This window comes from Arvicola amphibius, chromosome 9 (genome assembly GCF_903992535.2).
Source record: "Arvicola amphibius chromosome 9, mArvAmp1.2, whole genome shotgun sequence".
Taxonomy (NCBI): domain Eukaryota; kingdom Metazoa; phylum Chordata; class Mammalia; order Rodentia; family Cricetidae; genus Arvicola; species Arvicola amphibius.
The window spans coordinates 37,426,304-37,441,214 of record NC_052055.2 but is presented as its reverse complement, the minus strand read 5'-3'; the positions used below and the strand labels follow the sequence as shown (position 1 = coordinate 37,441,214).

The 14,911-nt window shown below is 52.2% G+C and overlaps 1 protein-coding gene across 1 annotated transcript in view; it reads left to right on the top strand.

Annotated features, from left to right (window-relative positions):
• Positions 1-14,911, top strand: part of Cacna1i (calcium voltage-gated channel subunit alpha1 I) — a 101,274-nt gene that overhangs the window by 26,612 nt on the left and 59,751 nt on the right. Inside the window, exon 4 of the mRNA XM_038342051.1 lies at positions 11,470-11,567. Within this exon, the coding sequence (XP_038197979.1) occupies positions 11,470-11,567 (98 nt within the window). The remainder of the gene's footprint in view (positions 1-11,469; positions 11,568-14,911) is intronic.

Here is a 14,911-nt window from a genome sequence, read left to right as displayed (position 1 = left end):
TGAGTGATGACGTGGTGACGGCCTCCCACAAAGACAGCGCAGGCTGGTGATAGGCAGAAGTCTTTTCTGTTGGGCAGAAATTGCATCCATCTTTGCCTGGTAAAAACCCACAAATCAGCTTGCAATTTCCCAGCGGCTACGCCTTTTAATTAGCAGGAAAGAATAAATCAAACAAAGGTATTGTCCCCTAGATACCGAAGAATCACCAGGTACATCTGTTAGCTCATGCTAACAAGGCCTCACTGTGCAGCCCTGACTAGCTTGGACCTCACTGTGTAGACTACGCTGGCTTTGGAGTCACAGAGATGGTCTGCCTTCAACTCTCCAGTGTTGATATTGAAGGTGTGTGGCACATTGGACAGCTTTTCCCAACTCTTGTCTCACAAATGTCATTTTGTTAGCTGGGTCTGTCCTTCCCATCACGAAGCTCTCCGGCCCCTGCCGCACAGACCTAAAGCTCAGCTCTGTTTCTTGTTCCACTCCTGTGTGCTGGCACACCGGGATCTCCAAGCTGAGCAGGGAGAGCACCTGGACCAGCCTCAACACCCAGTTCTTAGGACAAGTTGGGAGGTAGGATCTTCTGACCACCACCCTTAGTATCAGGAAAAGCTGGCACGGGGCTGATATGCAAAGCACGTTTTCACAGTCTTGTGTGTGTGTTGGGGGGGGGTCCTGTACTGACACCTCCATTGTGACCCACAGATGATGCAACTCATCCATCAGCTTCCCTGGAGACTTTCTCAGAGTCATGAACACCCGCAGGCCTACCCTGTACTAGATGCGGAAGCAGACCTACCGTTGTCTGTAGGGTCTTTACTATCCTAAGAATGGTGTGGGTGGAGAGGGCAGCGTGATGGTTATAGCTGGTACTCCAGAGCCCAGTTTCACCCTTCCCACCCCCACCTGGTTCTTACCACTTCCAGAGCTGCCTCCCCCCAAGTCCCACCAGTACTATAAACGTTGTTTCCAGAGTAACAGGCCTGACATCCCAAGGATATTTCTTCCCTTCCTGCCCCACCCCTTCCCCAAATTACCGGCTGCTTCTTCCAAGACACAGAGGGTGACACAGAACCTCTGAGTTGCAAGGTTCCTTAGAGGTCACAGCCGTTCGTCTCCAGCTCGGTGGAGCTGAATTGAGATTGGAGGCCCCATTTGTATGCTGCTCCTGCAGGGAGCTCACTATCATGCAAGGCAGCCAGTCTCAAATTGGAACATAAGAAAGAGCTAGGAAGTTCCTTCACTTCACTAAACTTTGCCTGTCTGTGGCTTCCACCTGTTAGTACCATTCATTCTCAACTTGGCATTTATTGATGTGCTATTGTATACCAAACTGTCCTGGGAAGTGGGGACACAAGGGAGACAAATGCCCTTCCTGATGTCATAGGCCTCAGAGTGTAGAAAAGAGATGCAAAACACACATCACAGACAGATTCTAAATGGCTCCACAATACTGCCTAGAAGGACCAGAGTGACCCAAGACGTGGGTCCAGTATCTACCAGGGGTGGGAATGTCCTCCAGACACAGAGTGGACATGGGAACAGTCCAGCAGAGAAAAGACGGTGGAATCTTAGGTGGAAGGCTAATATTCTGGAATGTGTAGAGCTGAGAGATGAGGCTAGGAGACAGATCTGGGGCCTCTCACATGGGGAAACTGAGGCCACAGGAAGGGTTTTATGTACAGACTCTCCACAGCCCTCCAGAAGTCTAGAGGTGGCTTCATTTTTCCCTTTAGGATGAAATATCCCGGGCCCTCCCACCACTTGTCCGAGGAGAGCGTTCTCAGAAAGCTCCACTTGCTGGATTTGAGTCATGCTGTCTCTAGTCTTTCCCAGAGAATAGTATCATAGCCTCCAATGACAATGGCTTTGGGGCGGATGGGAGAGGCTGTACCATCCCAGTTACGTGTTGGCTCAGGTAGCTTGTCTCGTGGTCACGCTTGCCCTCCAAGCCGGGTCCCCTACACCTTAGGACTGATAACAAGTGACTTTTAGACTCAACAACAAGCTTTACCCTGTGGCTGGTACTTTCATCACAGAGGGGTTTCTGGAGTAGGCATCCAGCTGTTGTCTGTTTTTCCTCAGTCTAGGCTGAGAGCCCTGTCTTTCTTTCCCACCCCGTGACAGGGCAGGCCGTCGCCATTGCTCTTCAGGTGTGGCTCAGCCACCCTACCACCTTCCACTTAAGCTGCTCTCTCCTGTCTTGTCTGTTAGGGGGTCATGAAATATTCAATCATTGTCTTGAACTTGAGATCTTCTTCGCCTGTAGACATCCCTTCTGACGTCATGTTGAATTCCATCTCATTCTCCACGCCCAGGCCTTTATGAAGTGACCACTGCCAGCAGCGAGGCGGGGGGGGGGGCAGGGTGGAGTGAGACACCTCTGTTAAAAGTTAAAAGCTTCCATAGGAATTTCGAAGCCCATCTTTGGGGGAGCAGGAGCCTGGGTGGGGCTGTGGGCTTTTTGGTGGATGAAGGGAGGGAGCAAGTGCCAGCACTTTGAATCTGAAAGCCCTTGAAACCTGAGGACTGTGACATCACAGGGAGGGCCTCCGTGCAGAAAAGAGCTGCTGACTGAGGGACAAGGCTTGCACTGCTAAAATTCTTTCCCAGAGGAGATGCGAGCAATGTCTACCCCTCTTCTTCTAAGGTCCCAGTGACAAACTGAGGATTATCCCAGCTGGCCTTGTCGCAAGACCCTCACCTGAGTATCCAGCACTCTCTCCTACTCTGCCTTAAATGCATGTGGCAGGCCAGAGAAGACTAAGGGGGAGGGGCTCTATCTACAGGTTATGGAGAAGCCCGCCTCCCTGCCCAGTAAAGGCATCCTGGGTAGGGCCCATTGAGGGAGGAGGATAGTCACGCACAGCAGTTGGGATGGGCATCTCCTCAACCTTCAAACACAGCCTTCCACCTCTCTCCATGTTTCAGAGAGCAGCAGAGTTATGGGGAGCCTCTATAGTTGCCAAGAGACTCAAGAGGCCCTGTGTGCTGTGTCACTGACCACTTTACTTTGGGACTTTACAGGTCTTCTCTCCGATGGCAGGTCCCCAGAGCCTGGCCTTGGGTCAAGGACATGGCTTCTGAGGCTCAGGCTGCATTGCTTTCTGATCTGTTGGGTGAGGTGCTAAAGAGTGGAGTGACGAGCTGTGATTGGGTGGGTGTGGACCTGGGAAGGTTCCAGACAGAATCTGAGTGTAAATGTTGGTTTCATTTGCATACAGGGCTGGTTGGAATAGGTGATGGTCACTGTGTGGGCCTGTTTCCATAGAAACAAGATGGTAGCCGCCATGAGGGATGGGTGAGTTGCCTGAGATCCTCAGACCTGCCTGGTGAGTCATACAGGTCAGGTGTGAGTCAGGCAGGAACCTCAAAATCACGTGGTGAAGGGATTCTCCCAGCTCCTTCACCGAGGAGCCTTGCCTTCCATCATGGCTGGTTCCGGACTCTGGATAGATGTCTTTGTATGTGCAGCCATCTCTGTTCTTTTGGAGCTAGCACTCCTCCATGGCGTTTGCTGATCTGTGCAGGATGGCATCCCTAGCTCTCCACAGTTACTCATCTTTCCTTTTCTGCTCAGCCATTGAGCCCCAGAATTGAGCCTTTTTGGCTCTGATTGGCTGGAGTGGGCTCTGTGTTCATTCCTGAGCCAGTCTTGGTGGGTGTCAGTTCCACCCATGCCTCATAGCTTGAGAATAAGGAGGATATCCCAGCAGGATATAGGGGGGTAGGAGGAATCCCTGGCCTTGGGTTCCTTGGAGTGCAGCCAGAAGCTTGGGCAGCAGGAGCTGGCTCATGGGTAGCTTGCTTGAGGGGTGGAATCTTTTACATCTACCATTATGTCTTCAGCCTCAGGATCCCAAGAGGTTCAGGTTGTTAAAGCTGCTTTGCCCGTGAGGAAATGGAGGCTCATAGAAGTTGGTGGCCCACTCCAGGTCACCACCGTGCACGGGGAACCTGGGATTGCTCACATCTGGCTGCCCTGGAGTCCATGTTCACCCCACGTGTGAGGGAGTGTCACCTTTTCAGAAGTCAAAATTATCCCACTGGCCTGTCCCAAGGTCTTGGGAAGTCTTACTGACACTCAGGAAGCTATGAAGGATGTTTGTTTCCTCCTGCTTGTGGCAGAGCTTATGGTGTCTTTCCCCTCCTTCCCAGGAGCATAGCCCACCTGGGGGGGGGGGTTTGCCAAGGCTAGCCTGAGCTCACTCAAGTGAGGCAGACACTGAAAGAGGTGGGAGGCACATAAACAAATCATGCATTGAGGATGCTCAGTGCCTACTGTGCTCACCCCACAAGCCTGATGATTAGAACTTGGAACTCTGGTACTCTCTTCGAAGCCAGGAGAGCATGGCAGCTCACCTCTAATTCCAAAGTTCTGAAGGCCAAGACAGGGAATCCCTGGCTAGACTACTGATATTGGTGAGCATTGGGTTCAGTTAAGAGAACTTGCCTTAACGAATAAAGGTGGAGAGCAATCAAGGAAGACTCCCACGTCCTCACACGTGGAGACATGAAAACACACTATACAAAGACACAGGAAAAACAAAACAATCAGGCATTCTTGAGCAGGGCATGGGGCTCAGCTCATCTATAAACCTAGCACTCACGAGTCTGAGGCAGAAAGGTTGCTGAGAGTTTGAGTCACAAAAGGAAGACTGTCTACAAAACAAAACAAACATACATATTTGCCTGAGCACTGTGCATTTCTTTCACGGCCCTGGGAAAGGGTAAGAGAGCGCTGAATGTAGGCCAGCAGTGGGAGCGTCTTGAGTCCCTTGATCCCTGAGTTCCTGGAGCCCCCTAGGTTCCCACCTTCCTGGGATCTGTCTTTGTCACCCATCCTGAGATTTTGTAGCCATCCTTGATCTGAGCCTAGCTCAGTTATGTTCACTGTCGTCAGAAGTGGGCTTAACCACTTCAGCCTCTTGGACTTGGAGACTTTGTGGGAGGAACTATGGGTATCTTAGCACTGGCATGCTGTAAGGGAACACCACAGACTGCCTGGGTACCGGGACCTATCATTATAGACAGCAGACATGTATTCCCGGTTCTGGAGGCTGGGATGCAGCAGAAGGGTTTGGAGCCTGGTGAGGATCTGCTACATCACAGATACGTTTCCTTGGTGCACCCTCATGGATAAGGGGTTGAACAGTTCTCTTTGGTTTAGTCTGTAAGGGCACCGATTTCACCCTGATGTACCCCAAGAACACCACCTCTTTGCTCCATGATTTTGGGCATTAGAATTCTAACCTATGACTTTGGAAGGGATATAAACTGATCATAGTCATGGGCAAAATCACGGTGACTGTGAAGGAACTGGCCTGAGCCAAGAGCCGTAATGTCATTCTTGTGGTGCCTCCTCCCTTTGCTTCTCATTCTTGCCGCATGTGCTCCACCAAGACCCCTACTGTGTGCTGGAGACCCCTACTGTGTTCTGGAGTCAGGCAAGTGACCCAGGGTGATGGTTTAGTTGTCAAGTGACATGTGCCGAGTCATCTCCAGCTGCCTGCCGACTGATCATCCGCCATCCCCAGCACCTCACCTTCTCTGCCACGAGCCCAGTCTTCTACTGCATCTTAAGAAAGCCCCCACAGGGTTCTCCCAGAAATCGAGGAAGCAAACATAGATACCAGCCCTGGGTGCATCTGGAAAGGTACTCTGTGTCACTTCTCAGTAGCTCCAAAGGCTCTTTGTTTTCCCCATCTTGTTCTTCAAGTTATTTATTTGACAAGCTCTCATGACTAGGGAGCCTGCATGCGCTCAGTGCTGGGGACCTAGCTGGGACCCTGAGGCATCTCTGAGAATCTGAGATATGCCGAGTAAGCAACAGTGAGATGCAAGGCAGGAGAGCTCAGCTCAGCTTGGGGGTGGGCCTGGGAAAGCCAAAAAGGACTCTTTAGATACGAAGACTGGACCGAAGGGGCTTGGAACTCTCTGAGAGCTGGGGTTGTCACCGGACATTGGAGTACAGTGGGCAGTGGGCAGTGCTGGGGATGAGGCCAAGGGGGTTCCAGAATTATAGCCTGGGCCTTCCTGGATCTTCCTGTCTGGGTGTATATGACCTCTTCCTTCAGGTACATGTGGATTGTGGGTGAGGATGAGCTGTAAAAGCTAAAAAAAGAACGCATGATGGCTCATACCTACTGTCCCTTCCTCATGCCAGGCCCTGTTCTAAGCCCTGAGTCTGTGTTAGAATCCTGCTCCGTTGAATGTCCTATTCAAAGTCACTGGTGTACCGATAGTGAGATGGGACTGAAACCCCATAACATGCTCTGACCACTGAACCATACCGCCTCCAAGGATGCTGGCCATCTTGCTGCTGTGTGTTGTGGTCCCTGGGTCAGCTGAGGGGGGAGCTTGTGAACTGTGATGAGATGGGGGTAGGGATAGGTTCTTCCACACCTGGCTGTGTCCCCTCAGTGTTCTCTCTGGGCCTCGACTTCCTCTTCTGCAGACAACAGGCGCAATAATCCGACCAAAGAGAGTTTACCTGGGGATGTGTGTGTCTGCTTGGTGCCTACTGAATGCTCAGGAGGCCCTTCCCAGCCTGCCAGGATCGAGTGGCAGGTGGCAGAAGCTCAAGGCACCCAGGCTCCCTGTCCCTCAAGGGAAGAAAGGAGGCAGCATGGAGAGCAGAGTCGCTCCATCCCTGGGCCCTATTCCCTCAGCTCTTTCCCAGCCTTCTGCGTTGGTGCAATCCTCAGGCCACACTGAGGCAAAGTGGTCCTCACGCCTCCGGTTTCCACGCCACATATTTAGGGAAGGGCATCTTCTCTCAGCTGGCCCAGCCCAAGGCCTGGATTACCCTCAAGGACAACCTGGGGCTGCATGCCCATTCTGACTCCATGACAGTGATCAAGTCAGGGGGGACATGTCTTTATCTGAGAAGTCCTGGGCCTCTCCCCGGAGCCAGGAGATTCAAGGTAGGGTTCTTTATCAGGAACACTATAAGATGCCTCATTCTATCTGCTTCCTTCTCACCTGGCCCCCACCTGAGCCTGGCCACTCAGGGAAAACAGTCCCTCTTCCCCTGGAGTGGTTCCTCGGTGGAAGTGCTTTCAAGCCAAATCGCTTTGCCCAATTAGGTGCTTGGGAGCTGGCAGGAGGCGGAGGGGGGTTGTTGACTTCTCTTTCCTTAAAGACTTTTAGCACCAAAACGTGTGATAAAAGTAACTGTGTAATTAGGAATTAATTTCTCACTCTTGAAAGCGATGTCTTACTTGGGGCCTGAGGGAAGTCAGCCCTGTGGTTATTTACCCACTCAGCAGCTCCATTTTCCTAGCTTGTTAGGAGCTAGGACCAGGGGCCCAGAGACCACTTTCCTGGTGACAGGAGGAGGGGATGGCTTTTGTCCTTGCAGGTGGCCTCCAGCACAGAGTGGGTGGGGTTATTCACAATAGGTTGAGTGTCTCCAGGGTGTAGGCAGCAGGTGAAGCTGGCCATGAAGGTCAGAGGCACGCCTAGTGCCACAGTGTGTTTGGGGGTGGCTGCAGGTGCTGTTGCTGTTGGCCCACCTCCGTGCACCACATGCTGGGGATAGAACCCAGGGCTTTGCACATGGTAGGCAGGCTCTCTGCCCCTGTGCTGCAGCCCAGTCTTACTGCTCCAGTTCCCTGGTGTCTCTGTGTTCTCTTGGGGCTCCTGGACCGCCCTGTTACTACTTTTCCCCCTCTTTTCATCTTTCCTGGATCACTTCTTGAGTGAATGAGCAGCCTGAGTCTTCGACTCAGAAGAGGGGACTCCATCCCTGCCAGGAAGTGTGGGCTGTGAGGAGGCAGAACAGGGGGTGATGGTGCTGAGCGAGAAGAGCCGTCATGAAAGAAGACAAAAAGGAGGGGAGTGAGGTGTTTGCCTTAGGTGTCCTTAAACCTGGCTTGGCACCTATGATACTGAAGGTAGGAGCAGGGAAGAGGGGCAAGGCCAGACTGGGGAGGGCCTTGAAGGCTGTGGTCAGGGATCTGGGCCTTTTTCTGAGCACAATGGGAGCTATGGAAGGTTTTAGGGAAGCACAGCTCCACTGGAGATTTAGATTTGCGATGTGGCTGGGCTAGGGGGAGGGGAAAGCAGGAGACAGGAGAACAGGAGGGAGGCTGTCACAGCTGTCAGGAGACAGGGACAGTGACGTAGTCTCAGCAGGGACGGTAGAGATGTCAGCAGCTGTCCCAGGTTGGACTTGCTTGTGCAAGAGTCTCTGTCAGGATGGTGAGATTCCTAGGGCAGAAACTTAAACTCATAGTCCGTGTTTCCCAGTCAAGTGTTCTTCCCTGTCTCTCCCACACATGTCCAGCATCCTTTTGGTCATGTTCCCCTCTGGGAAGAATGAAAGCCTCTAGGTTCTCCACTGTGCACCTAACCTGTGCTTCTTATCCCCAAATAAATTTGACTATACTCCTCTCTGAGACAGGAAACACAGCCATAGCAGAATGTCCCAGTGGGGTCATGGGGTATAGAAGTCTTGAGAGGAACTGTGCAAAGCTTTAGTGTTCTGTTCATGTTGTGAAGAACTTGGTAATATCACATTTTCAGTGGGCTGCCAGGAAGCTTGGAATTCAGATTTTGATATTAAACTCTACAAGAACTTTCGTGTGTGTGTGTGTGTGTGTGTGTGTGTGTGTGTGTGTGTGTGTAGGTTTCTTTGTTGTTTGTTTGTTTTGAGAGCCTGAGGGATGCATGGATGGGTCTCAGGAAATTTTGCAGCTCACTGTAGAGAGTGTGCTCCTACCTGAAGCCCTGGACGGTGAGGTCCAGGGTGGAGGGCAGGGGCTGGGCTAGTGCGCAGCGTCTGTCTAGGTTTGTTCCATATGAGCTTTGAGGGTTCCAATGTGCTTCTGGGCTGCAGCTGCTCTGGATCTTCTAGGGAGCCAGAGTGGAGGGGTTTGCTGAGTCTGAGGCCAAGCCTGTGCGTCTGATCAACTTCCCACTGTGAGGAGGTGTTCAGCCGCTGTTGTTTACTAACTGGGCCTTGGTGATACCCAGCTGCAGCCCACATGCCATCCAGCATCCAGGCAGCTTGTCTCTTCTCCCTGGTTGTGGAAGACAGTGTCAGAGAGCATCCCACCAATATGCTGAACCTCTCACAGCAGCCTTATCCCAGGCCCTGTGCTTTGCCCAGTGCTGATCATCCAGGTTGTGGCCCTGGGGGCTCTGGATGGGAAACAGTGGAGCACGTGACCTTATAGGGCCTGGAGTTGGGGACAGGCAGGGGGTGTCCTGAGGACTCCTTTGCCGAGGCTGCTCTAGAGCAGGATCTTCTCCAAGGTTGACAGAGGCAGGTTCAGAATAGTGACTGCACTCAAATTTGGGGATGGGAGGGGGCTCAGGCAGATGGATACAAGGAGTCAGCAGGATAGGGCCCAGACAGCCCTCAGACAGTCCCTGATTTTCTGCCTACCCCTACCTCTCAAACCTGCATTTTTTAAAATGTTTCACAGGGGCAGGAATGGCTCCATGTTCCCTCTGTCCTGAGCTAGGCAGGTGTGCCACCTAGGGTTTTGGGCACAGTCCATGGGAATCCTCTCTCCCACACCCCCAAGCAAAATGTACACAGCACTCCCTCACGACCAGATCCAGAGAACCTGCATCGGTGGGAAGAGGGTCTATGGAGTGGGTGAACGCTGCAGGGTGTCTCCCCCTTGCCCAGGGTGTGTATGTGTGTGTGCTCGTGTGCCAGAGCAAAAACATGCCAGGGTGAACACCCAAGAGTGTGTGCGTGTGTGTGTGCCAGCATGTGCCGCCCCCACAGTGCCTTCGTCACAAGCGTCCCCCAGCTGCTGGGAGAGCTCTTTCTACACAATATGAAAATGACAGTTTGGCTCACCCACGCATGGAATCCTCACGCGGCCTGCTCCCTACTGCCTGCTCAGGGCCGTTCTCGTTCTCTCCCACGGCCAGGTCTCAGCGTCACTCTCTCTGCTGGCCTTCCCTTCTTCTCCCTTCTTCTTCCTCTCCTCAAATTTTTGTCTGTGACTCTAATCTCTGTCATTGTTTTTGAGGTCACCCCTCTCTGAATTTAGGCTAAAGCAGGAGCGCGCGTGTCCGAGGGTGTCCATAAGTGAGTGTGTGTGTGGGTGAGCTCAGGTGTGCACATGTGGGGGTCATGCGCACAGAGTGGAGCCTGCCAGAGAGCTAGGTGTGGACAGGGGGATGGACTGGGGCATCTCAGGTGAGGCAGCTTTCGCTCAATTACTCCTCAAGCGACAGGAGGGGGCGGTGGCTCACAACAGTTGGACAGGTTTATTGGGTGTGTAGGAAAGCCTTCATTTCCCACCCACACTGGTGACATGTGGAGCCGGCAGCCATGCTGGAGCCAGGGTGAGACGAGGGAGACTCTACTGAGTGACACCTGAGGCCGGTTGTTGAGGGGATCTTTGAGTGAGGGGGAGGACAGCGGTGTCTCAGCAGGTGACATCTGACTGACTGTAGACCTCTGCGTGGGTCTTCAAGATCTGCTCTGTGTGAGATCTGGGAAGGCTCCCTGGAAGAGGCCACTGCCAGCCAAGCCCTGCAGGGCAAGTGGAATGAGGAGCAGTGTGGGGAGGAGGCTGAAGAGGGGTCTAGGGCAGTGTGACGCTCCAAGGCTGTCTCTGTGCGAGTCACTCTGCCCAGCAGGGTTTGAGACATTTTGGGTCCATAGTACTGACATTGGTCTGGCGCATTCTGGACTCAGTGTGGAAAAGCTTCTGAGGTTCCCGCGCTGTGTGCTGGAGAACTGCTAGCCCAAGCATGATCTCATCACAGAACATGGGGATGGCTCCTGCAGGCAGAAGAGACGCCTGAGAAAGGTTTTGGCTGGCCGAGGAGTGTCTGTGGCCTGAAGTGTGATCGACCTGTACAGTACTCCTCAGCACCCTAAGAATACAGAATACCTGTCCTGTCTTGGAGATGTGCCGCCAGATGCCTCTGACTGGTGTGACATGGGGCAGAGAGGAGGCTGGCCCCATGCAATGCTTGGCTCTAGCCTCGTCTCTCTTACCTTCTTGCTTTCTTACTAGGACTTTGTTTCCCGGTTTGGTGGGTCCCTCGTAGGCCCTTATCTATGATGGAGGCTTGATAAAGCTATTATTGATGTCGGTGACACCCAGTTTCCACGTGATACCAACCTGAGGTCCCTCAGCTCTCTAGGTTTAATCTGATGGCCAAGCATCCACTTTGGAAGAGAGGGCTGACATAAGTCAGGGGTCAGATGGATAGGGTCTAGAGGGTGGGGGGCCGCCTGGCATGGTGCTGACTCTATAGTGGGGACCTGTCTCTCTTCCTTCCACTTCCACTCCTGACTGTACCTGCAGCATCCCTGTGACAGGTGCGTTGCTGTTGCTAACCCTGCTTACAGAGGAGATTGGGACCCATCACAGCTGGATCTTGGTCCCTTTCCTCACTGTTCTAGGGAATCTGGGTGGCTGGGTGGTCCCACCCTGGGACCTGGTCCTGAGTATTTTCTATACTGTCCCTCATTCTCTCCTTTCTTCATAGGATGGTTGAATACTCTCTGGACCTTCAGAACATCAACCTGTCAGCTATCCGCACCGTGCGTGTCCTGAGGCCCCTCAAAGCCATCAACCGTGTACCCAGTGAGTTGGACCTCTCTGCCCACACATCACTGCCTGCCCAGCTTGCCCTATTTATTTTCTCAGAGAAGATAGATCAGTTCCTTCCTGGGCCAGATCTATGCTCACGGTGCTGGGCAGATGTCACTTTGTTCCCACTGAACTCATGGGCCAGCATGTGGTACCCAGAAGTGCTGGGGAGGGGGACTTGATGTCTCTGAGTTCTCAAATAACTTGGATTTCAGCACTTGGGAAGTCTGACTGTTCTGGGAGAAAAGGTTACTTGGGGGTGGTTCATACAGACTGTCAAAGGGGGCTTGTGTAAGAAAAGAAAGTGATTAGCCTGAGGGAGGATGAGTTTAGTGCTTCACCGGGAAGCCGGTCAAGGCCGGCTTAGAAATTGAATCTGTTACCTACTTACCCATAGGATTGTCTACTCATTTGCACACCCACCTTCCTATCCATTCACACATTTGTCTGTCCATCCACCCACACCCACCCACCCACCCATCCATCCATACACTCACCTTCTGTTCATCCATTCGCCCCTCTACTCACCTGTTCGTGCATGCATCCATCCACCTTCCCCCACTCACCTATGTATCCAACTGCTACCCATTCACTCATCTGTCTATACATTCATCCTTCTATATGTTCACCCAACCATGTACTCACTTGTCCATCCATCCATCCATCCATCCATCATCCATCCATCCATCCATCCATCCACCATTCATCCATCCATCCATCCATCATCCATCCGTCCGTCCATCCATCCATCCATCCATTATCCATCCATCCATCCATCCATCATCCATCCATCCATCCATCCATCCACCATTCATCCATCCATCCATCCATCATCCATCCGTCCGTCCATCCATCCATCCATCCATTATCCATCCATCCATCCATCCATCATCCATCCATCCATCCATCCATCCACCATTCATCCATCCATCCATCCATCCATCATCCATCCATCCATCCATCCATCCACCATTCATCCATCCATCCATCCATCATCCATCCGTCCGTCCATCCATCCATCCATCCATCCATCCACCATTCATCCATCCATCCATCCATCATCCATCCGTCCGTCCATCCATCCATCCATCCATCCATCCTCCCATCCACTCATCCACTCACCTATCCACTCATCGGTATCTATCTATCATTCTATCTATCTATCTATCTATCTATCTATCTATCTATCTATCTATCATCTATCTATCCATCCATCCATCAGCTCACACATAAACCTGTCTACACATTTGCCTCACTTCCCATCTATCCACCTAGTTATCTATTCACCTATTCATCTACCCGCCTACATATTCATATATCTGTCCATCCATTCCAAACCCAACTTAAACTGAGAGGTTGCCTGGGGTCTGCTCTATATTGCCCAGTCTGTATTCCCTTGATGTTTTTAACCTTACACTCACTCAAAGAGGAATCTGGTCTATTCTTATTTGGGGGATGAAGAAACAGCCTTGACGACCTGGTTCCCTGATCAAGGATGCTCTGCCAGCAAGTAGCAGATGTAGGATGCCTCCTCCACTGCCCTATGTTAGGAGTGGGAAGATAGGGAAGGGAAGGAGGAGGATGTAGACTTGGGACTTTCAGATCTGTTTGGGAAGGCCAGGAACTGTTCTTCCTCTCTCATGTCTGTGTGCTTAGTGTACATGTATGTATGTATGTGCATTTGTATGTGTGTGTGCATGCCTGCATGCGTGGAGGCCTGAGGTTGATGCCAAAGAATTTTCCTTGATGACTTTCTACCTTATTCTTTGAGACAATTTCTTAACTGAACCCAGAGCTCACCAGTTTGCTCTGTTTCTGCCTTCTGAGGGCCAGAATTGCAGGCAGGCTGTCAGGATAGCCTGACCTTTCCATGGATCCTGGGGATTGGAACTCTGGTTCTCATGCTTGAGAGGAAAGCACTTTACCCACTGAGCTGTCTCCTCAACCTGACACAGGGTAGATCTCAGCCATTTCATTCCTAGAACCGTGGAAGGAACCCCTCAAACATGTGGGAGATGCACATGCTCAGTAAACATATCTCTGTGTCCTCCCATGCTGCTAAGGCCCAGACAGTGGTGCCTTGGGCCCAGCCAAGCTCAGGATGCAGCATGGGGAAGAGCATCTGAGCTGAGACCCATGAAACCTGGGAATGAACTGCTAGTGGGAAAGACGGGCGAGGTGAGTGGGGCATGGTCAGAGCGAAAGTCTAGAAGTCACTAGCCTCTGCCTGTTGGGGATCCCAGGTACAGGCTGCTGCAGGAGCCAGATAAATATCAGGGAGTGGGGATGAGGATGTGGGGGATAGGAGAGGTCATCAGGAGGGTGTTTTAGACATAGCCCTGGCAGGAAGGTGGGGTGAGCTGGTCTGAGAAGCTGCTCCAGTGGCTAAGAAGCAATGGCTAATGCTGGGCAGGGCAGAGGGAGGGAGGAGGTACCCATGAGTCCAGGTCTGAGAGTCATCAGCATTAGCTTTAAACCACTGAGGGCCTCAGCACTGAGATCCCAGAGCAGGGGCCCTCTTTCCTGGCCTCACCTGCAATGTTTCTATTTCTGTCCCGGGGACAGCACTCGTAGCTGCTTTTGTCTACACTGTGTTTCTGGCATGGAGCCTACAGGCCTGGTTACTTCAGAGGCGAGGGGCATGTGGCAGGGTATTCGCATCCACAAGGGCATTAGTACAGGATCTCACGCCGTGGTCTCTGTCAGGCCTGCGATCTGACAAGGGTGGGGCAGCCATGTGAAGAAATGTTAGTGACTGGGAGAAGGCCCAAAGGGACAGGATAGACATACAGGGGTGGATCTTTCTCTTGCTGGATGTTTTCTGGACCTCTGTGTGTGGATATGGAGATCTGTATGTATTCCCAGGAGAACACGTATGCACACATGTGGGTGCATGTAAATGGGTGTGCATAGGAGGAAATGTGTATATGTTATGTCACGGTGTCTGTCCCTCAAGGGAGCATCCGTGGAACCTGGGCCACCCTGGATGGTCGTGTACAGAGCTTGTTAAGTGGCTTGGGACTAAGGTGGCTACTCCATGTCCCAAGCACCAGCTTGCCTGTTCTCTGGAGAAGGGCAGGGGTCAGTCTTACATTCCTGTGTTTCTGGAAGTTCCAATTACCAAGGCTCTGTGCACAGATAGCCAAGGGAGGCTGTAGGTCTTTCCACGGGACCTTCTAACAGCTAATGGCCCCCCCGGGAACCCTCAGAAGCCTGCTCAGCTGACAGTCACCTCTCCCAGAGTCCAGCATTGTGGAGATGCTGAGGGCATGAGCTCCCAGGATCCAAAATACCACCAGACTGAGCAAACAGCTATGTTCCTGGGAAAAGAACCTCAG